The following is a 24,964-nucleotide window of genomic DNA, read 5'->3' on the forward strand; positions in this document are numbered from 1 at the left end:
CGCACCGCACTGAAAAGTAGTGCAAGCACTACTTTTAGAAACGCACTGCAACCGGATCCAATGCAGGTAAACGCACTGTGTTTAGGGTGTCATTAACTTTTGACACCCACAGCAGATTGCATCTGCAGTGCATTTTGTGGGAAACTCTAATGCAACGCGTGTTTCCCATACCGTGTTCTGGTGTGAAGCGGCCCCTCGTGCTCTGTTAGCAGTAAGCCTTTTCACACAGCAGAAGGCTCCCACAACAGAATGAGCGAGAGAGAGACCTGAGCATCAGTCAGCTTGCATATTTAAAGTCCTGTACACAACTGAGACTAACAATTTCCTTAAAACCTTAAGGCTTTAGAACCACATTAACCCTTTACTGCTACCACAGTATATCATACAACAGTGGCAGTGGGGGGGGCTTTACACACAATACCATCTGCTACATATGTCAGGAGTGTGTGAACACTCCACAAGTCCACTGTCGACTATCTGATAAAAGCATCAGATTGAGCCACCCAATCACTTTCTGCGGCCCCTGAAAGTGCGATCTATTAGCTTTTAATAGAAGGCAAGTGAGACATCAGGAGTCTAAAAGACCGCTGATCTTTCATTAACCAGTTCCCGACTGCGCTATAGCCAAACGACGGCTACAGCGTGGTTGGCTAGTTCTGGGAGGGTGTCCATGGACGTTGTCCCAGAACCACGGCCCCCGTGCACCCCCTGGGGAGCACACCGGGCGCAATCTATGATCGCTGTGTAATTTGGACACAGCTAGTCACGTGTCCAGGTAAAGGGCCAATCAGAGTGGCCTTTTACCATGTGATCAGCTGTGTCCAATCACAGCTGATCAGTGTAAATAAGAAATGCCGGTTATCGGTAAGCGGCACTTCTCAGAGGGGACACCTACACTAATCATCAGGGCATTGATCATCAGTGCCCCAGCTATTAGTGTAGTCCCTACAGTGAAGTTAACAGTGCCCATCAGTGCTGGCCATCAGCGCCTCCTCATCAGTGCAGCCCCATCAGCGCTCATCAGTGAAGGAGAAAAATCACTTATTTACTAAACTTTTTAGCAGAAACTAAAAAAAAAAAAAAAAACAGTTTTTTTCAAAATTTTTGGTCTTTTTTCATTTGTTTAGCAAAACATTTGCTATGTTTCATTTGTTTAGCAAAACATAAAAAACCCAGTGGTGATTACCACTAAAAGAAAGATCTATTTGTCTCAAAAAAATTAAAAAATTAAGTTTGGGTACAGCGTTGCATGACCGCGCATCTGTCATTCAAAGTGCAACAGCACTGAAAGCTGAAAATTAGCCTGGGCAGGAAGGGGATAAAAGTGGTAAGAGAGAACCTTATATCCCATATACGATGTAAATAAAATTGTAGCAAAAAAAAAAAAAAGTCAAAAAACAAAGTTATATCTCACCAATAAAACCAAGTTGCTGTTGTTTCCAGTTGCTTCCACTTTGTTATAATATCACTAACAGTTGACCGTGGAATATTTAGTAGCAAGGAAATTTCATTGATGGGCTTACTGCACAAGTGGAAACCTATCACGGTACTACACTTGCATTCACTGATCTCCTGAGAGTGACCCATTCTTTCACAAATGTTTGTAGAAGCAGTCTTCATGCCTTGGTGCTCGATTTTATACACCCGTGGCCATGGAGGCGATTGGAACACCTGAAACCAATGATTTGAAGGGGTGTCCCAACACTTTTGGCAATTTAGTGTGTGTATGTATATACGCACATATATACGCACATATATACGCACACAACAAACACATTTTATATTAACATCTGTGCAATACATGCATAATTTTCCATGTGCTGTATTTTTAAATAAAACCGCAAGTACAGAAAAATACCAATTGATCCAGCCAGACATCCAGTGTGCTAACTTTCTGAAGTTTGCCAACAATACAGTGCTTCTGATGTACTAAAATCCGAAACAGCATTCTTAGCCCTTTTGCTAAACTACAAAACACCTTCCCCTATACTCATTGCCATAGAATATGGGGGAGGTGTTCTGGAATCAAATGGGAGATAGGTTGAAGGATCACAGGTCACAAAAACTGCAGAGAAATCAGACAGAGAATCTGCGGGAGAAGGCATTGGAGCATGTTTGTGGCCTCAGCAGCCAGAGTCAGCAAATAATTAAGTGTTTTAGTCCATACAGTCTCACGTAGTAAAAACATCAGTCAAAAGGATAGAAGAAACCAGCAAAAATCAACAGAAATAAAGATGACTCTTGACTATAGAATCGACTCTAGGAGGAGAGGGCAACACTATTCTTTGCTGCAGTCCTCACCACCATCAGCAGGCAAGCATCCACAGAGCTATTAGGGTGTGCGATGGGGGCACCTGTTACAGCACAAGCTCAGACTTCTTTCCTCCACACTTCTTGTTGCACATGGCAAATGATCAGATACTGGCCACACATGCAAAAGTCAATGGATAGCATCAAAACTAAACATCCAAAAAAGAATTCCTTGAAAGCTGAACTAGACAAATTAAGCAAAACGTACCCTACTCCATTGTAAGTATATCTCCATTGTAAGTATATCCAGAGACTGCAATCATCTTAACTGAAAAGCTACTTCCAATTCTAGGATATTATACAACAATATTCTAAAACAAACACGTCAAAAACAGAAGAAATGTTAAACACGTAAAAAAACAGATGTATAAAAGCTCACAGTGTCTAGCATGGACAGAGAAAGAAAATATGTGCTTCACCTGTAATTGATGGTTAAATTGTTCTTGCTGGGCATCTATCTGCTCTTGACACTGCTTCTCTACAAGTTGAAATACCTGTAACCACCGGGCCTAAGTGGGGAAAAAAAAAAAAAAAAAAAAAAAAAAGCAAGAAAGATTTATATACTAAAACTAGCTGATGAACAGAGTTGAAAAGTCCATTGACAAGTTTAGTATACTTCTGTTGGCAACACAATTAAGAATCAACAATGATGCCAGATACATAAAAAATTATATTAATTATGGACAGAGACCAAATTACAACTGGCTATATATTTATTAAACAGGATTTTAAAATCTAGATTCACCATTTGATTGATCACTACATAGAGAGGACCCCACTTTCCACTGTACCTTAAAGAACAATTCTTAAACTTCTTAAAAATCTGTTCGGGTACAAATCATTAAATTTCAGTAGGTTCACACCATATGCCATGCTCCTTGGTTGGATGTCTGTAATTTACAATTTACACTTTGAGGGCTTATATTATAGCTTTGGCTATACTTCCAGTACTCCTACAGGAGGCTCACAGCTCGCCTACATAGTGGCTGTCGCTCCATTTCACCCCTCTTCTCCAGTTGTCCAATCACAGAATGCATTCACAAAATAAACCCATTCACAAAATAAAAAGTATTTTGTGATTAAAGTATACAGTAAGCTCTGTCATTGGCATACAATTAAAAGAGAAGCTTGGGATTTCAGAAAACAATCAATCATACTCACCTAAGTGGATGCAGCATCAGTCCGATGCTGCATCTGTCCCACACAGGTTCTAAGACTGAGAACTGATTGTAAACTGTAAATAACAGGCAGGGATCCAGGAGATGATAAAGTTTTTTCATGGAGTTCTTTATAAAAGATTCTACTTTCTACAGGAGGGAGTTCCACATTTTAACTGCTCTAACAGTAAAGAACCTGTTCCCCATTCTAAGGTTAAACCTCATTACTTTGAACTTCAAATTGTAGTCGCATGTCCTCTTCAAATAACTAACAGTAAATTGTTTTTAACAGTTACTGAAGTCACTTTTGAAATATTTGAACATTGTATCATATCCCCACTTAGGCACCTTTTCTCCAGAATGAATAACTAATCTTTGTAATCAGTCCTCATAGTTGAGATCCTCCACCACTCCTAATAATTTTGATGGGATTCGCTGAACTCTTTTTAATTTAAAGTATTTGTAAAGGCTCAGGTTTGTTTTTTGTTTTTTTTTTTAAATAACACGTCATACTTTCCTCCTCTGTACAATGGTTTTGCACAGAGCAGCCCCGATCCTACTCTTCTCGGGTCCCCCACCATCATTTCTGGCACCTCGCGCCTGCTCCTGAGCCACCTCTGTGTGTTTGTTTATGAGACACACAGAGACGGAGTGGACCTGTCCTGCCCCCACTCTCTCCTCGCTGGCTGTGATTGACAGTACTGGGAGCCAATGGCTCCCACTGCTGTGTCTCAGCCAATGAAGAAGGAGAGACCCTAAAGGAGTTTCTTCTCTTGCGCATATTCCTGGCTCAGGCGAGTATAAGGGTTTATGTGGTACAGTTTTAAAAGCTTTAGAAAAATCTAGATAAACTACATCCACTGGACCTCCACCATCCAAGATTTCAATCAGAAGGATAAAAGGTCATTCTGATAAGAACGGTCTTTCATATATCCATTCCCTCAAATACCTTACATAATATTGATGTTTCTTGGTATACATCTCAATCCTTTATTGTAAACTGGTACCACATTTGATCTACACCACTCAATTGGTACCATTCCAGACAGTAAGTGGTCTTAAAAATCAGAAATAACTGATTGGCTACAACTAACCTAAGTTTCCTACCCCATCTGGAATTGGAGACTTGTTCACATTAAATTTCTCTAGTCTCTTTTGAACCTGGTGGTCATTCAAACACAGGGGTACCTTTGGTGAAACATTATTTTACTGATAAGACTATAAAATCTGACTTTTTTTTTTGAGAGAAAAATTTTTTTTTAAAACAGGATTAGTTCACCTTTTGTGTAGATAAAAAAAATAATAAATGCACATGATTTTGCAGTAAAAAAAAATTGAAGATTGCAATGCATTGCACCCACGATCAGTGGATCCCAGGTGCAATGCCAGACTCCTGCAGACACTCAGTACAGCTACTTGCTCATACCTCCATATGGGCAGACAGTTACAGTAACAAACAAAAAAAATCAATGAACTACGAAGATGCTCACCAATGCCCTTACAGTTCATTTAGAACTACAAGACATCTGCCGAAGTGGCAGTCAGGACTTGTAGTTCATTCACTTACAGAACTCTGTGAATGAATGATGTGGCTGGGTGGGAGAAAGGGGGTGCAGGGGACTGCTCCAAAGTAACATATTACACCCTAAATATGGGTGTAACATGTATCACAAGGTGAATCTATCCTTTAATACATCTGCCTTTTCCCTGTAATTGTTGCCCACATTTCCGTGTTCATCCATTATGGGTTCTACCAGTTCTTTCATAATCTTTTTACTTCTGATAATTTAATACATTTGTGGAGTTTGTTTTACTTGCTGTAGCAGCATGTTTCTCTTAGTCTATTTTAGTCAGTCTCATTGCTCTTGCATTTTTTTGATGCATCTCTTATATATCTGGAATGCCGAGGGTATTACTTTTACTTAGCAAGTTTTAAAGGCCTGTTTGTTTTCTCATTATTTTTTTTTTTGGATTAGAGTCTTCTTTCATGGTTACCTAAGGCTCCATGCACACTGGGCTTAAAGTGCTACTAAACCCAGGACCCTGCATTCACTATATCTGGTCTCCCACAGTACACAGAGAATGGAAGTGCAATTGTTTTAGTAAATAAAAACGGCTAAATACCTTTTCTCATAAGCAGATCGAGCAGTCTTGTGACTTCTATCAGTGTTTAGCAGAGCACTGGTTAAAGCTTGTAGGAGGAGTTTTCTTTCTGCTCTAGGAGGATGCAAAACCCCTGACCTCTGTCAGTGCTCATTGGCCTGTGCTGGTCACATGCACTCTCCCAAGAAAAAAAAAAAAAAACCTCTCTAGCAATACACACTAAACTGAGCATGTGCAGAATGGCTATGGTTCAGTCTATCTTATCAGGAGATAAGACATGGAAATTTTAACAAGTGGAGGATTGCAATGCAGAGGATTAACCCCTTAGGTTTCACAGCGAGTATAACAAGCATGTTTTACTGCATACACAGGCTGATTTTACTGTTGTGGGTTTAGTAACATTTTAAAAAGGAATCAAAGGAAAGCGTCCACGCTTGTGTCCCAAGCATTCCATAGCAGTGAGAACCCCGGGAAGCTGATCTTGCAAACCAGAAATGGCAACAGAAAATTCCTACATTGATGCAAAGTAAATAGAAGATTGTGCCCAAGACAGTAGAAATTGCATTTAAGGGCAGGAATTTATTGCTATACGAACCTTTAGTAGAGTCTTTGAAGGGAAACTGTGTAGAAGGTCCTGCCTGCCTGATGATAGAGGGATTTGGAAGATCATGCTATTGTCCCTTCACCTCTCTACCTGCAAGAGGCTATGGCTTGCTGAGGGTTAGTAGACCTTTACTAACCTATAAGGCACCCAGCTGAGTGTCAGCATTTGGCAGAACACCTAAGCAGAAAGTCATCCCCAATAGACAAGTGTCCAAGTTCTTGTGTTGGGAATCCAGCAAAATAACACACGCACAGTGCTGGACGATAGGGCGTAGGCAACCACTCTGGACAAAGCTCTTATCTATACCAACAGGGGTGTTCAGAATAGCCAGCAAAATAAAGGGACTATGTGAAAGAAGACCATCAGAGGGACATCAGTAGGCACATACATCACCTAGGGACACTAGCCTAAAACCTGAGGCTTAGCGAAGCTGGGAAGGGTTATGCTTGGTTGGCATTCCTAACTTTTCTGGCCAGTGTCCATTCACTTGAAGGTGGCAACATAACCCATAAAGTCATAAATATGTAGCGCCCTACAATGTAGAGATTAAGAAAAAATTGTTTCCTGTACTTGCTGAAAATGTATTTGACCTGAAAAAAAGGAAAAATAATGCAGCCGTCACATCTAAGGATTGGTATGCTGCAATATATTTAATTTTTGGTTTTAGATAAGCTTTAAGAATGTTGGAATATTTAGCTATATTTTCTTGAGAAAGCATTCCTGCTCATTATCTCCTTCTCTTTTAGTTTTGTAAGATGTGGCAAATCAGAGACAGGCGACAAGTTGCTTATGTAGGCAAGCCATTATGAACACAATAATTACAAGGTAAACCAAAAGAAATGAATAACTTGCTACAAGCCCAGTATTATTATATGTTATATGATTTATATAGCGCCGACAGTTTGTGCAAAACTTTATGATATTTTTACACTTATGTATTGGGTAAAGTAAACAGCGAGCTACATGTAATACAATATATTTTCCCAAATGTCAATGTACAACACAAATGGGGAGATTTACCAAAACTGGATAGTGCAAAATCTGGTGCAGCTGTGCATGGTAGCCAATCAGCTTCTAACATCAACTTGTTCAATTAGGCTTTGATAATAAAACCTGGAAGCTGATTGGTTTCTATGCAGAGCTGCACCAAACTATACACTCTCTGGTTTTAGTAAACCTACCCGAAAGTGTTATCCTTATTACCAGTTTAATGCAGAAGATCTGTACTAAATATTACCTCACAACTTTTTCTGTCTTCAGAATCAGGCTGCACACTGCCACAAAGATCTCCAGCAGAAGATGCCTGAGAATCAGGACACTGATGTGAACTCTCGGGGAGGGACAATCCTTTATTTACCGTACTTCTGGAAGCCAAGTATAACACAGAACAAAAATACAAATTAGAACAGTGAGGAAAATATATTTATAGCAACAGAGACAGAAAGACTGAATAGATGTTTTGATAGGAATAGATTGTCCACCACCCCAGCAAGCTATACTTGTTTAACCATACTCCCTTGTTACCGTCCTAATGCAACTTATTCTGGAGTCCGGAGTAAGCTGCACTGTCAGAGCTTATCTGGTTGAATGACCTAACTGGCCCCAATCTCCAAGGAAAAGTGTCTGGCCTTGCAGTTAGATATACTGTCTCATTGGAGAGGTTGCAAGCAAAGATACCTGGATACCTTGCTCTGGCAAAACAACAAGGGCTTATACAGCCGGGGTGTGAGCTACCAACAAACACTGTCACATGCTGTGATCTGGCAAAGTGACAGTGTCTCTTTAAAGGGTCAGTCCAACCAAAGTGAATGCTAAGCTACATTTGGAGCCTGGCAGACTAGGACACTCCAAGAGGGAAGTTCAATTCCCAACACTGTACCTGTCCACTTGAAAGATTTCCATGATTCCATTCAAGTTTGTTTTTCCCAGCTCCTCTTGCTGCATCCTCCATATACAAACAGGGAGATCATGACACTTTTGACATCACCGAAACACTGAAATACTGCTGTAGCTTTGGTTGGACTGACCCTTTAACATTCTGAAAGCGAACCTCTGGGCAAAAGAACATTACAAAACCAAACAGGTATCTACTGTATATCTCATGTGACTGAACCTACTTTTTCAGCGCTGTTTGAAGCCTTCTGTACCAGATATGCCAACAGTAAATTTATAAAAGCTGCTATTTTTCTAAAGCCAATAAACAAATTTGATAGAAGTGCAGCTTAACAGTGCTTAGATGTGGTGGCTATGTTAATATTCCTTACGTGCTCTTTATTTCAACCAGTTAATCCTCCCATTAATACACTTTCTGCCCTAAGGTGGCCCCAGGGTGGCAACTGTATCGAGCAGCATTGTCACCATAGAACAGGGTGTGTGTTAGGACTACATAACACCTCCCTCCCCTTCTTCATAACAGGTGTTTTACAGTCCAAAGATATAGCCAGGAAAATAATAACTGATAACAGGCTAGAGGCAGACAGAACAGGACCTTTTCAGCTCACAAACTCTCTGACTGGGTGATCTATTTTTTTTTTTGACTTGTCAAACAGATTGAATAAAACACCTTATATTTTCCTACTGCAATAATCGGACACTTTCATCCCCTTCCTGCTCAGGCTAATTTTCAGCTTTCAGCACTGTCACACTATGAATGACAATTACTCAGTAATGCAACACTGTACCCATATGACATTTTTTTTTTTTTTTTTTTTTTAAACAGATAGCTCTTTCTTTGGGTGGTATTTAAATCGCCACTGGTTTTTTTTTTCTATATAAACTAAAGAAATACCAAAAATGTTTAAAAAAAAAATTTCCTTGTTTCGGTTATAAAATATTGCAATTTTTCTTCCTCAATTTAGGCCAGAATGTATTTTGCTACATTTCTTTGGTAAAAATAACTCAACTCAGTGTATAATATTTACTATGTAGGAAAGTTATGAAGTCTACAAACTATGGTCTATATCAGCGTTTTTCAACCACTGTGCCGCGGCACACTAGTGTGCCGTGAGATATTGTCTGGTGTGCCGTGGGAAAAATTGCAATTTCATCCGTAACATGTGGCCTCGGCTCACAAATAGACCAATCATTAGAACAGCAATGGGCAAACTACGGCCCGGCGGACCTTTTAATCCGGCCCGTGGAGCGTGATACTGTCAGGATGATCTGTCCCCCTCGACGTATCTGCGCATGTGCCGGAGATCGCCGATCGGCTGCTAATGCCTGAAACTGGCACATGCGCAGATACATCGAGGGGGACAGATCCTCATAGGAGACAGATTTTCATGCTACACCGGAACGGCGAGAGGAACGCGCGGAGCAAAGGTAAGTAAATTGACACAGGGGGGGGGGCTTGGGGACTTAATATAGGGGATGAATTACTATGGGGGGGATGAATTACTATGGGGGGGATGAATTACTATGGGGGGGATGAATTACTATGGGGGGGATGAATTACTATATGGGGGATGAATTACTATATGGGGGATGAATTACTATGCGGGATGAATTACTATATGGGGGATGAATTACTATGGGGGATGAATTACTATATGGGGGATGAATTACTATGGGGGATGAATTACTATGGGGGATGAATTACTATGGGGGATGAATTACTATATGGGGGATGAATTACTATATGGGGGATTAATTACTATGCTTACTATGGGGGAATATTACTATACTTACTATAGATGACACATACACATCATTCATCTACTCTTGGTCCGGCCCCCGGGTCCAATATATGAACCCACTGCGGCCCTCAAGTCAAAAAGTTTTTCAATAAATTTTTTTAACATTTTCTAATGGTGGTGTGCCTTGTGATTTTTTTCATGAAAAAAGTGTGCCTTTGCACAAAAAAGGTTGAAAAACACTGGTCTATATATTTGAAAGTTGATCAATCGTGATGTACTGACTGACTGACTGACTGACTGACTATCATTTCTTGAGGCTTAACGGTTTAGTTTTTTTTTTAATTTTTATTTTTGTACATACTGTTACCAGAGAAGTGCAGTGTTACCAGAGTGACACTGTACTACTTTGGGTAAGTGATCAGGATTTTATTTTACACTATGATTGCTTATAAAACAGTGATGATCACTGTTATGAGCAATCATTTTTATGAATGCCATCAATTCATTCATAGCCATTCATTGAGTACTGTTGTGGTAGATGTGATTGGCCACAGCGATCACATGGTACAGTTGCACTGTGACAGGCCCTGTCTGTACCATGTGATCACTGTAACCAATCACAGAGATCATCGCAATAGTGCACAATGAACTGCTATGAATGAAAGCCAATGTGTACAACTGATTGGTTACAGCGATCACATGGCCGGCCTGGTACAATGATCTGTCATCTGCTGTGTCTTGTGGACACAGCGGGTGAACAGACTGCACCGCAGCGTGGTCCCCTAGGGCATGTGCAAGGCGCATGACTGGGAGAACCTTATATGACAGCCACCTGGGATAGCAGTGCTCCTATTCGCCCGTTACTTGTCTATAGGCCAGATGAGAGACGTTAACAGACCTAATAGGAGCAAATAAAAGAAATATATTGTTAGAATTTGCTTTGACCAATGTGCATGGTTCCAAGTGTCATATAAAATCAGAAATAAATATTCATTCAGTTAATCATATTTTACAGTTTCCTTAATTACATATGTGCTAACCACATAGAGGGAGAAAAACAAAAACTTTCTGGCTTCAAAAAGGCTTTTTTTTACCAAGACAATATTTTGGCTATTTGTATCTACACCATTTCCTAAATGACGCAACAAAAGAGAATGGGCAGGGTCAGGCTCTTTTCACCAAAGCATACTATAGCTAAACAATCTAAACTGCACCTCCTTTACAAAGTGGAGTGGGCAGTGGGGCTGTGTTATAAGAAAAAGAAGTATGCATGTACTGAATGTATTAAAAAGATGGCAGCGTACGTAGCATTTATTTTACATGACAAATTAACTTCAGTCTTTTTATTCTTTAATCTTTAGGAGTAAATGCATGTTAATGCTTTAAAAAAATGTGAGATACAGATATATATATATATATATATTTGCTCATTACATATGCTTCTGTTTTCTGCTTAGCAGTGCAACATGACAGCTGTGCCTACAGCTGGCCAGAGACACGAGATTACAATAGTGGTCGGATTAGAAGAAAATCTAATATTCATTTATCAGGCAGATTCTTATTGGCTAACTGCTCTGGGGTCACAGGGGAACAGATGAGAGAACTTGTTCTGATTGTTATTGTTCTTCCACATGATAAGCATCACAGGCCCCATCTGTCCACATAGGTTTCTCCTGCCCATAGAAATAAACACTTGCAGTCCATTCCCAATTGTGTGTTTTGGTAACATGCAGTAAAATGCATGCATTGCCATGTGTAACCCTGATGCATGGCGTTTTGTACACTGCTATTGTGAACAGCACTCTGACAAATTATACAGTAGCAGCCAACAAACCACATGGTGTGCTGTGTTGCTAAAAAGCGTCAAGTGTATTTTTTTGTCCACTGTAATGCACATCAAAGCGTAAAATATTGCATGCGTGTAAATGCATTGCAAGGAACCACAGCAGCCTGAATGGGCCCAAACGCTTGACTGAGCCAAGAATGTGTGTTTATTTGTGTAGAATAAGACAAATGTATTGGATGTTTAGTGAAATATACATGCAAGTTTTTCCAACCTTAGTAGGCAGGGGAGGGAGGGGCGCTGGTTCAAGCTGTATTGCTTGACCACTGTTCAGGTCTCTAAACAGGATATGCATTCTGACAGAAGTGCCTGGATCACAAGACTGGCTAAACAGTTCATATATCCAGTATGTATTTTAACTGTGTAAGAAGTATGGTATTATACAAAACACAAACATACATACTCACCTCCATGCTGCAGCATCTGTTTGATGCTGCAGCTATCACACACAGACACTAACAATTACATGACCGCTCAGTTCTTTTAGTCACTCAACTATCGGTCTGCTCTGAGCAAAGAGTTCTGACTTTTAGTCACTTCTTTCTGCTCTGATCCTTTAAAGTGTTGTGCCAAGGAGGGGATGGGCACTGCTGGCTCCAGCTCCCAGCTGCACAGCCTCCTGTTAATCAGGCAGGCTTCCCAAGCCTGCTGTGGCTCTGCCCTGTTGACTGATAATGGGCAATAGCCCACTACAAACTGCCTCTAGGTCCCCAGAGAAAAAAAAAAAAACTGTAAATATATGCCTGTGGCCCTCAAGAGAAGTATGGCCAAAAATGCTTTGGCCATACTTGTCTTAAGCTGCTTGCCTGAAATTCATCTTAAGGGCTCACGTACACTGCAGCTGATAAACGCACATTTGAACGCTGGAAATTGACAGCAGGTAAAACGCAGGTTAAAAAAACGTCAGTTTTGATGCGTTTGCGTTTAGAAGCGTTTTATAAAGATAAGCAAAGGAGAACCTCCCAAATGCCCAGAATGCACGGAAAAGTCGTAAATTATTAACTATTTCAGACTGTTTCAGAGAAATACAGAGAGTAGAAGCAGAGACAGCAGTACGTGTTGAGATTAGCTTAGGTGTGAGTTGCTCGTTAACATTTCTTTTGTTTCCAAGGGTGGGAAAGGTGTCTGGTGGAGTGAGTCATTAAGGTCACCTGGCAGGGGGTCTTCATGAGGAATTTGAGGTGTGAATGGTCATTAACATATCTTTTGTTTCCAAGGGTGGGAAAGGTCTGAGGTGTGAATTGGTCATTATAATGTGTGGAAAGCTTGGTAGGAACATCCTGTGTTCAGTGTTTTGTCCATTTGAGTACTTTGAAAACAATTTTCATGTATTTTTCATGATGAAAAAAAGGTTCTGGACAGCATCTGGAAATGGAAGAGTTAAAAAAATTTTCCAAACATAAACGCTTATAAACGCGGTTAGCTGCGTTTGAAGCGCTGATAAAATCTACTGCTGAACGCAAGTTTTCTGAGTTAAAAAAAAACGACTGTAAACTCAACTGCCTGTAAACGACAGTGTAAATGGACACATAGGAAAACATTAGGGTGAGTTCAGGGGCTGCTGAAAAAAACGCTGAACAGCTCCTAAACGTGAGTTTATCAGCTGCAGTGTACATGAGCCCTTAAAGCTGAACTCCAGGAATTGGGTCACTTTGTAAAATCTGCTGGATTACTATTGGTTAAGTCCAAAGAGGTGCTTGCTACCTCGTGGATGTATCTCTTTCATTTACAGTTTACATTGTTAATGGGCACGTGGAGCACAACTATCACTATACTTTCAGCATCCCGACGCTGGACCTTCTGATCTCAACTACTGCAGCTGCAGAGTTGTATGTAGCCACTCTGCTGGTACCGCCCATTCTCCTGCCCAATCACAGAGAATTTGTATTATGTGAACCTATTGGCAAACTACAAATCCTTCTGTGAATGAATAGCAGGATTACTATGAATTAAGTCTAACAAGGTGTGTGCCACCTCGTGGACTTATCTCTGTTATTTACAACTGGCAGTTTTACTGCGGGAGTACAGCCATCACTACACTCCTAATGCTGAAAGAAGATACTGTCTTCTCATACACAGCATTTCTGCCTGTCTCTCGCCTCTGCTATTCATTCACAGAAGATTTTTTTTTATTTTGTTAATGGGTTCACATAATATCAATCACTCTGAATGGGCAGGAGAACGGAAGGGGCCAGCAGCGAGGCTGCATGCAGCTCTACAGCTGCAGTAGACCAGATGGTCCAGTGTAGGAGCGCTGAAAGTATAGAGATAGTTGTGCTCTCAACACAGATTTAAAAATGTAAACTGTAAATTAAAGAGAAGTCCACAAGGTGGAAAGCACCTCTTTGTACTTAACCCACAGAAATTCAGCAGATTTCACAAAGTGACTGAATTCCTGGAGTTTGTCTTTAAATATATAGGTAATTGTATCCATAAGTACTCTAAAAACACACAATTCTTTAAAAAATGTTGAACAAGCTTAGGTAAAATTCTGAGGACACTTCAACCGCATATGGTAGCCAGTCCAAGCAGTAAGTGATAATCTAGTACTGAAGAATTTAGCAAACGAGGAATAATGAACAATTAAGTGCAAACAAAGCACTGAAAGTCTTGCTTGAAAATCTTTGTGGCAAATACATCATTGTTCTCTTTCCCATATAATTGGAAATTACACTTACATAGCACACACAGTAAAAAAAGTAAATGGACAAAGTTGTAGTGGGTTCAAATGCACAGAATTGTTAAATGCCAAACGTCTTTCTTGCTGAAAGTTCTGCGTGCCAGCGAATGTGGGTGACTGGCTTCAACTAAGCTTATGTGAATCTTCCAATTTGACTTTGATTATACAATACCATCAAAGGTTAGCCATTTGTCAACATACCCGCCTCCAATACTTTCAATACTGGCTTCTGGGGGGGATTTGGTGTTATCTGAAGTGTCCGTATCCATAATTGCTTTACGGTCTTCTATTACACACTATGAAAAGCAAATGGAAACACATTTTACGGGAAGTAAATAGACTCAAGTTACAGAATTATCAAAAAATAGCCTCTTTAAGGTCAAATTCCAGCCAAAACCTTTTTTTTTCTTGTTTTGGAAAGAGTGTGGGTTATAAACTTAGGTCAGGTTTCTATTGTGTTTCAATATTAAAGGATGTCTAGCCTCACTATTTGTCACAGTACTTGTGGCCAATGAAACAAAGTGTTAGAGCAAATCTAAGGATCCCAACCAAAATATTTTCACCTGTTCTGGTGATGGCGGTCAAAAGTGGAATCTTCTCTGATATTGGTGAAAATTTCAGTTACTTCCTGTCATGTCTGATATAGGATGTGAGGGGGAATCCAGGTGAACCCACTGAAGTGTCTTCCAATGGGGTCACCGGTTCCAATGACGGCGGTCAAAAGTTGAATTTCCTCTCACAATGGGGAGAATTCCATTTACTTCCTGTGTTGTCTCTGGAAAAAAAAAATGAGAGGAAATTTCCCCGACGTGAGAAATCCTGGAGGAACCATCTGCACACTACTAATTACCCTTGCTTGCAAACGTTGCAATAATAAAAATAGGGATTTTTAGTCTCTCCGAAGTGGACACAGGAAAAAAAAAAAAAAAAAGAGTGTGTTCTCCCACTTTATGCATAACACACAAAAGACAGTGTTGCCTAGGGTTCTACTTTAAACTACCCAGAGACATTAAAAAATAAACAGTCTTAGGGATGTTTACGCCAAGGGATTTGTAGCTTCAGATGTGAACAAGCACCATAGAGAACAAAGTATTTTTTAAAGTGTTACTAAGACTGCAGTCACACTGAGTGCAACTTGGCATGCGATTAGCATGCCATACGACTTGCAAAGCACATGCCAAGTTGCAGCCTTTTGTCTGCAATTCCAGCGGTCATATCGGTGCGGTTCTGACTTAGTCGCAGCCTCACCGATTTCTAAAGTAGTACATGTACTACTTTTGGTGTAATTTGCATAGACATCTGTGTCAGATGTCTTGCAAATCGCACCTCAAATCAGCATGTCATCCGACTTTGAAATCAAAGTCGGATCGGTGTGAATAGGGTGTAAACCCTGGACCCTGCATTCACTCTATCTGGTCTCCCACAGAACATGTAAATGCAATTATTTTAGTAAATATAAACTGCTGAATACCTTTTATCATCAGCAGTTAGAGCAGTCTTGTGACTTCTATCAGTGTCCAGCCCACTACTAGCTAAAACTTGTAGGAGGAGTTTTATTTCTGCTCCAGGAGGATGGAAATCCCCTGACCTCTGTCTGGACAGTGCTGATTGGCCCTGTGCTAATCACAAGCACTCTCCCAAGAAAAAAAAAAAACCTATCTAGCAATACACACCAAACTGAGCATGTGCAGAAGGGCTACAGGTTCAGTCTGTATCAGGTGGCCATTTGAACAAGAGTAGGGGCAGAGAAGAAAGGAGCAAACAGCCTTTTTACATAGTGCAGAGGATTAACCCCTTAGGTTCCACAGTGAGTATAACAAGCATGCTTTGCTGCATATACAGACTGATTTTACTGCTGTGGGTTTAGTAACACTTTAAGTCTGAGCGTTTTTGGATCTTCAAGCTACAAATCGCTCAAGTGTGAATGCACCTTAGAAGAACTTTTAGCATCTTGTAGTATCTGTAAGTAAAAGAAAATCAAATTCCTGCCGAACCTCTTAGAACTGTCTGGTCTCTATTACCGTAGCTTCCAAATACCTGAAAGTGACTGGCGGCACATCTGCACACGAGCCTGTTTTTTGAAAAATGGCGGCTTGAAAGAGAGGCATTAGGTTCACCTTTAAATTACCTTAGTAAAAAGGTTTGCACTGATAAAAGGAACTATACAGGGCATGAACACTTGTCTCCATCCAAATAAAACATTGTTTCCCTTATGTGGTATTATTTACAACCAGTAATTCTATCCCAACATCTGCTACAGGAACCAAACAACCCTTGGGTGACCAGCAATTAAGAAAGACCCCGTTCTGCAAATGAGCAGCAGAACATCCTTGCATATTTTATTTCATTATTTAATATTTTACATAAAAATTACAATTACAGTATATGGGAATACATACTGAATAGCATTAGATAAAGCGGAGGTCTTGATATTTCAGGCCAGGGTACCACTAGCATGTAATTCACATGTTCTCCCTGTGTTTCTTAGAGTTTCCTCAAAGTGCCACATAAAGGAAACATTTGACAAATAAGCAGGAGTACACAGGCCCCGAAGCACAAGATCAAATGGTATTATACAATGTATGGAAAACAGTGCCAGGCATCTGTTATTATTGTATAACACAAGAGAATCTAATTATATTACCCCCAGATGAATGACGAAACATATGAGCAGCACAGTGGCTTAATGGTTAGCACTTCAGCGTTGCTGGTTCAAATCCGAACCACAGTACCACCTGCCTGGAGTTTGCATGTTCTCCCTGTGCCTGTGTGGGTTCCCTCCGGGTACTTCGGTTTCCTCCCACACTCCAAAAGACATGCTGGTAGGTTAACCGCCTCCCGCCCACCATATAAGGTAATGACGGGCGCAAGGTGGTTCTCATATGATGTCCTCCCACTCTAACCGCGTGTGCGGACACAGCGGATCACCGATCAACAGAAAGAGCCGAAGATGCCGGCTCAGTAATGTGATTAGCTGTGTCCAATCATAGCTGATCGCATGTAAATAGGGAAATGCCAGTTATCTGCATTTTTCTCCTCACGAGCTGTCACGCTGACAGCTCGAGAGGAGAGCCAGTAATCAGCATTCCTCAGAGGGAACATGTACACTGATCATCAGGGCACTGATGATCAGTGTAGCCCCAGCAGTGCCAGCTGTCAGTGCTCATCAATGCCAGCTGCCATTGCCACATCAATGGCTCATATCAGTGCCTACCAGTGCACATTAATGCCACATATCAGTGCCCATCTGAGCTGCCTGTCAGTGCCACCTATCAATGCCAATCAGTGCCATATGTCAATGCTGCCTATCAGTGCCATATATGAGTGCTGCCTTTCAGTGCCCATCAGTGATGCCTGTCAATGCTCATCAGTGCCACCTACTAGTGCCTCCTCATCAGTGCTTTTCACTGCAGCCTCATTAGCGCACATCAGTGAAGGAGAAAAATCACTTATTTACAAAAGTTTATAACAAAAACTAAGAAAAAAACTTTTTTTTTTTTCAAAATTTTCAGTTGTTTTTGGTTTGTTTAGCAAAAAATAAAAAACCAAGAGGTGATTAAATACCACCAAAAGAAAGCTCTATCTGCCTCAAAAAAATCATAAAAATATCATATGGGTACAGTGTTGCATGACCGCGCAATTGTCATTCAAAGTGCAACAGCACTGAAAGCTGAAAACTGGCCTGGGCAGGAAGGGGGTATAAGTGCCCTGTAGGCTTGTGGTTAATTGGCTCCTGTCTAAACTGGCCGTAGTGTGTGTAACTATGAATGTGAGTTAGGGACCTTAGATTGTACACCCCTTGAGGGTTACGGACCAATGTGAATGTACAATATACGTATGTAAAGTGCTGCATAAATTGACAGCACTATATAAGTACCTGAAATAAATAAATAATATCAAGGATTGATTAACTGCACTGCGGTTGCAGTTGCATGTACAGGGGATGCAAGAGGTTGACGCTGGCCATACACTAGTAGGATTTTTCATTCTGGGAACATTTGTCCAATTTTCTAATTGTTAATGGGGTAAAATTGACACACTCTCAGCACAGAATAGAGGCTCACCATTGACACATATGGCAGCATATGAAGGCATTAAGGCACACATATGTATTAGGTGGCAGGCAAGAAGTTAATGATTTCATTTCTTTGCTCATTCCTCCTACATAATCATGTTTCTTGCCATTACAGTAGCATACAGCGCAGCTGATTTGCTCACAGTCCTTCTTCCCCCTTCTCTTTTATATAATCTTTATTTATTAAACAAGAGAGATCTAAGCAAGCGTTTTTACTGAGTGAAACTGATTCATTCAGTATGTATTGTGATTAGCTGTGATTGGCCACAGTTAGTCATATGGTACAGATGGGCTGTGATTGGCCCTGTCTGTACCAAGTGATCACTGTGACCAATCACAGCTTGCAACATAAATTGTACACAATGAATTGCATGAATTGAAGCCATTCATTGTTTACAATTGTCATGTGATCTGCTGTGATTGATCGCAGAGATCACATGGTACTGGCAGCAGGCCGGTACAGTGATCTGTCATCAGCTACGTCCAGTGGATACAGCGGGTGAAAGATTGCACCCTCAGCACGACTACATGCCCGCGAGCAGGGCACGTTCCAGGAGGACGTCCACCCAGACAAGGAAAATCCCGCCCAGGAGTCATTTTGCTATATATACACACACACTTTTATATACAGCCCAAAAGGGTACATGAGCTACGTTGGCCACGTATGTCATGCATAGGGCAACCCCCTGAAATAATAAAATAAATCTGGTGCCCTATGTATGAAAAGGTTTAAGAAATGTGTGAACCAGCCTTAAAGATTTTCAGCTAAATTAAACCTGTCAGACAGAAAGAGAGAGAGACAGAGAGAGTGTGTGAGTGTGTGTACACACATACACTGTATATCTACCTGCTGTCTGCCCTATAGCAGATTTACTGCTACAGGGCGGACATACTGAGCTAAATCACATATATAACCATGATTTTGCACTTCCGCCACTGGGTCACACCTGCCGCTGGAGTACTGCTTCTGCTGCGATTGGACACAGCAGAAGTCAATCAACGGTTGCCATCAAATCATGAGCACAGGCAAGTGTTGATTGCTGAGAAGACTGACATAACACAGCTCCGCCTATGTAAGAAAGGCAGAGCTGTGTTATGTCAACGGAGATCTGCTAGATTTTATTCAGGAAATAAAATCTAGCAGATTTCCAATAAAAACAGTACACACAAAAACACTGGCTAGACACACAATTAACCCTTTGATCACCCTAGATGTATAACCCATTCCCAGCCAGTGTCATTATTAGTGACAGTGTATATTTGTAAAACTGATTACTGTAATAGTGTCACTGGTTCCCAAAGTGTCAATTAGTGTCAGACTGTCCACCGCAATATCGCAGTCCCACTAGAAGTTGCTGATTGTCGCCATTACTAGTACTGAAAAAAAAAAATCCAGACGCTAACTTTTGCGCAGACCAATCGATGTACTTACTGGGATTTTTTTTTACTAAACATATGTAGGTAGAATACATTTTGGCCTAAATTTATGAAGAAATTAATTTTTAATTGGATATATTTTATAGAGGAAAGTAAAAAATAGGGTTTGTTTTGGTTTTTTTAATTCATAGCACATAAAATAAACGCAGAGGGGATCAAATACCACTAAAAGAAAACTCTATTTGTGGGGGGGAATTACAAATGTATGTAGTGTTGTATGACCGCGCAATTGTCACTTAAAATAACACAGCGCCGTATTGCAAAAAAAAAAAGGCCTGGCCATGAAGGGGGGAATCTTCCGGAGGTCAAATGGAGAAAGCTAGAGATATTTATATATATATCTGTCTATATGAATTCATCCTCTGCTTCCTACATTCTCCCCCAAATGCCCGCCCCTCCGCCGCCCCATTGGACAGAGCTGCCTGTTGTTCTAGAACGCGGTTATTAGTCCATCTGTGTGATTGGACGCATCCGCTATCCATCAGCCAATGTCTTCCCTCCTCTCTCCAGCTGCAGGCGGGAAGGAGAAGACGTGTCGGTGGAGGGTGGGACGTCGCTCCCCGGCCTCTCGCTCTCCTCCGGCTCCGCACATAGGAAATACATGTATGGGAGAAGCGTAGCTCAGACCCCGTTGCCCCCTGTGTGTTCCCGCCGTGTAGGTAGTCTGTCACACATGGTTTATCAGTGTTGTATACACGGGGGTCACGTATGCGGGCTCCCGTGTGCCGCACCATATTAACAGGCCTGGCACTGCTTCCCAGGAAACTGGTGGAACTCCTGTCTATTCCGTGCCTCTACTGACCGCACATAACCGGGGAAACTGTATATCAGTGATACAGATGTACGAGTACAATGTGAGTCCAGCACAGACCCCACACACACCGGAACCCCCTCCCTCATATGTCCTCCGTCCCCATTCCTCACTGACCTGCTTGTCCCATGCCATAACTGAGAGCTGCACCGGCCATCCAGCCTTCCAGCGGTGTAAACATTGTGCTGTTGTCAATAAAGCTGGGCGGAGCGAACGGTGGGCGTGTTGTCAGCTAACGGGCCAGTCAGTGGGAAGCTGCTATTGGCTGTCTGCGGAATTCAAACACTGGAGAGAGACTGAGGGGAGCGGACAGTGGTGACAGCTGGGGATCGTGCAGGGAGAGCCGGGTCTCTCCTGTAGTGACAGCTAGGGGCGGACTGACAACTCATGGGGCCCCTGTGTCCTTGCCCAAACTCAAAAAAGCCTATGAAAAAGGTACCAGGGGCATCTCATGGGGCCCCCTACTAACCCCGGGCCCTCGGGCAGTGCCCGAGTTTCCAAATGGTCAGTCCGCCCCTGGTGACAGCACTCACATGTGTCCGTGGAAATACAGAGGACTTTTAGCTCTGTACCAACAGCCTTCGTTCCCTGCCTGTTCAATTAGCATCTGGCAATGGGGTGGACGTACTAAAGGTAAATAGACTGGGCACTTGGCAAGAAAAGTTGCACTCACTTTCCTCAGAGCTTAGTGAATGTGGTGAAGCTGTGCTGATTTCCATCATCCAATCATCTGGAGGCAAAAATGCTGTTTTTTTTATTTATTGTTAAAGTGGAGCTCCACCCAAAAAGGGGAAGTTCTTCTTTAAGGACTGCCCATTAAGGATTGGCACCCGAGGGGAGCGGGTACCTGAATTTGACAGGTACCCGCTCCCACTTCTGGTCCAATCGCCTAAGCGATAAGAAACGGAAGGTGTCCTCCCTCCCTGTAGTCTTTTGGAACACGTAACAGGTCCCAGAAGACTGCAGGACTATTCAGGAAGCGCAGCGCTACTTGCACATGCGCAGTGGGTACCCGGCTGTGATGCCGCAAACTGTCACAGCCGGGTGCCCGCACTGAAGATGCCAGCCTCCTGGAATACAAGATGGCCGGTGAAACAGGCTGCGGGGGACACACCACGGGACCGAGGGACAGGTAAGTGGCTGTTTTTTTAAAAGTCAGCAGCTACAGTTTTTGTAGCTGCTGACATTTATTTTTTGATAAGTTGAGTGGAACTCCGCTTTAACCTGATTGGATGTTCTTTATAAAGTGAAGCTTCACGGCATTCACTAAGACTTGGTCACATTGTAAAGAATATCCAATCAGGTTAAGGGAAAATAATAATTAAAAAAAATGAATTTTTGCCTCCACATGATGGGATGATGGAAATCTGGAGAGCTTCACCACATTCACTAAGCTCTGCGGAAAATGAGTGCAACTGCAGTTGCAAAGTGCTCAGTCTATTTACGTTAAGCTCTGGCTCACACCATGAGCCACATACAGGTGAAACTCAAAAAATTAGAATATCGTGCAAAAGTTCATTTATTTCAGTAATGCAACTTAAAAGGTGAAACCAATATATGAGATAGACTCATTACATGCAAAGCAAGATAGTTCAAGCCGTGATTTGTCATAATTGTGATGATTATGGCTTACAGCTCATGAAAACCCCAAATCCACAATCTCAGAAAATTAGAATATTGTGAAAAGGTACAATATTCTTGGCTCAAAGTGTCCCACTCTAATCAGCTAATTAAGCCATAACACCTGCAAAGGGTTCCTGAGCCTTTAAATGGTCTCTCAGTCTGGTTCAGTAGGAATCACAATCATGGGAAAGACTGCTGACCTGACAGTTGTGCAGAAAACCATCATTGACACCCTCCATAAGGAGAGAAAGCCGCAAAAGGTAATTGCAAAAGAAGTTGGATGTTCCCAAAGTGCTGTATCAAAGCACATTAATAGAAAGTTATGTGGAAGAAAAAGGTGCACAAGCAGCAGGGATGACCATTCAGGTCTGGTATGAATTTTAAGAGGAACCCAATGCCAAAATAAAAAAAAAAAAACGGCATGGGGGTATCCCCCCAAATCTATACCAGACTCTTAGGTTTGGAATGGATTTTGAGGGGAACCCCATGCCAACATTTAAAAAAACTTATCTGAGCATGCAGGCTGAAGATTAAGTGCCCCCCCCAAACCATAGAACTATACCACGCCACATCCTCAACATGGGCAGGGTGCTTTGAAGTAGGGGGGGCTCCCGCACACAGCACCTTGTCTTAATGTTGAGGGGACAAGGGCTTCTCCACAACCCTAGGCAGTGGTTAGGAGGGTCTGTGGGCAGGGGCTTATCAAAATCTGGAAGCCCCCTTTAAAAAGGGGCTACAAGATCCCGCCATCTCCCATGTGAATGAGTATGGTATACCTTGTACCCCTACTCACTTACCAAAAAAGTGAAAGTAAAAACTCAACAGCAGTTTTTGACAAGTCCTTTATTGAAGAAAAAAAAAAAAAACAATCCAGCGTCATGGCCACTGCTGCCAGCCCGAAAAAAAGGTCTGCACACTGGCTCCCGCCATCTGACAGCTCTGCCGCCTCCCGCTGCTCAATAAAGGGGCATGGCTCGCTCACCCCTCCTCCCGCTCTTTCCTGGCCTACCAGGTTGCATGCTCGAATAAGGATCTGGCATTAATTTTGCAGGAGAGGGGGGCACGCCATTTAAAAAAAAACACTTGGTGTGGGGTTCCCATTAAATGCCATACCAGACCCGAAGGGATTGGAGGGAGACCCCCCATGCTGTTTTATTTTCCTGTGGAACCCGCTGATAGCTGATCAGCCATCGGTTGTTAAGGACGTGGGTGGCCACTGACCAGCCTGCTCCTTAACAACCAGCTAAATGCCAGAAAAATGCCTGTACAAAAACTGCTGGAAATGCTAATATTAACGTTTTTTATCCAGCATTTTTCCTGCATTTTTTACAGCTCCTTCCTAGTGTGCATGGAGCCACAAGTACACACTTTGGATATGCTTTGTTTATATTTCATGTCCAAGATTTACAACCACTTTAATGCAGTATGGTTAAAGAAACATTTTAACTTTAGAATAACTTCAGCTAACACTTTAAGCAGTTACAGCAAAAGTTTTTCTTCTGGAATAAAGGTATTATACAGTGTTACTAAACCCACAGTAAAATCAGGCTGTATATGCCAGGCATCACTAAATGGTGGACCGCGGTCCAAGTGACAGTCCTGTCTGACCACGGCCACACCACTTAGCAGCCTGAGTGGACTCCTCTCCTGTTGCTGCAGCTGTTAGTAATCGGAAGGAATGGCAGGGTGGACTCCTGTCCTGTATGTACTCTTCTGCCGCAGCCATCATCGCCGCTGCTGTTGAATTCCAGCAGGGAAGAGGGCAGGAGGAAGCAGCAGCAAGCCGTTACATTCAGAAGAGAAGTTCTTCCTTCCATTCCTCTCGCCCTCTTCCCTATTGTGATTTCAACAGCAGTGGCGACTACGGCGGCAAGTGAGTACATACAGAACAGGAGTCCACCCCGCCATACCTCCAGCCCTCCACAATGCGTTAAGGTATGGGGAATATTATGTGGTAGAGGGGGCTGTGATATCAGAGGGGGGATCTGTGATATTGGGGGGCTGTGATATGGGGGTGCTGTTAGGGGGGGGGGGCTGTGATGAAGTGAGAGGGGGGAGCTGTGATATGGGGGGCTGTGATAAGAGGGAGTTGTGATGTGAGAGGGGAAGTTGTAATACTGGGGGGCTGTGATGTGAGGAGAGCTGTGATATGGGGGGCTGTGATAAAAGGGAGTTGTGATGTGAGAGGGGGAGTTGTAATACTGGGGAGCTGTGATGTGAGGAGAGCTGTGATATGGGGGGCTGTGATAAGAGGGAGTTGTGATGTGAGAAGGGGAGCTGTGATGTGTGGAGAGCTGTGATATGGGGGGCTGTGATAAGAGGGAGTTGTGATGTGAGAGGGGAAGTTGTAATACTGGGGGGCTGTGATGTGAGGAGAGCTGTGATATGGGGAAACTGTGATATTAGAGGGGGAGCTTTGACACCGAGCGGCCGCATATTTGAGCACCATTTGAAAACACATACAGGGCGCGTGCTCTCAGCACATATGTCAGTATCTCACGGAAAGGTCCCGATCTCCGCTTGCGATTGGGACCTTTTCCAATTATGTGGCCGCAGTGACAGCGAATCACGGCGGTCACATGACCCTAAAACCCCACCCCGCCTCCTGGCGTCTGAAATCCCTTAAAGGGTCGAGAGGTGCCTGCGTGAAGAGATTAACTAAGGGAATGCTTATTTCACTTTGGGT

General features: G+C 42.2%; 1 protein-coding gene across 5 annotated transcripts in view; it reads right to left on the reverse strand.

The window, feature by feature from the left end:
• MPHOSPH9 (M-phase phosphoprotein 9) overlaps nt 1-20,852 on the reverse strand; it is a 112,869-nt gene extending 92,017 nt beyond the window's left edge. For 4 of the 5 annotated variants that reach the window (XM_089662005.1, XM_089662003.1, XM_089662004.1 and 1 more), the window contains exons 1-4: nt 20,773-20,852; nt 14,534-14,628; nt 7,412-7,538; nt 2,730-2,819 (exon numbers count right to left, since the gene is read on the reverse strand). In XM_089662005.1, the coding sequence (XP_089518131.1) occupies nt 2,730-2,819; nt 7,412-7,538; nt 14,534-14,628; nt 20,773-20,790 (330 nt within the window). In that variant the 5' untranslated portion in view covers nt 20,791-20,852. Of the gene's footprint in view, nt 1-2,729; nt 2,820-7,411; nt 7,539-14,533; nt 14,629-14,895; nt 15,108-20,772 lie in introns of all 5 variants that reach the window. The other variant, XM_089662002.1, reaches the window with a different exon arrangement.
• Between the last annotated feature and the right edge of the window lie 4,112 nt (nt 20,853-24,964).

This window comes from Staurois parvus, unplaced genomic scaffold (genome assembly GCF_062004578.1).
Source record: "Staurois parvus isolate SC_StPar_1 unplaced genomic scaffold, SC_StPar_1.0 ptg001418l, whole genome shotgun sequence".
Lineage (NCBI taxonomy): Eukaryota > Metazoa > Chordata > Amphibia > Anura > Ranidae > Staurois > Staurois parvus.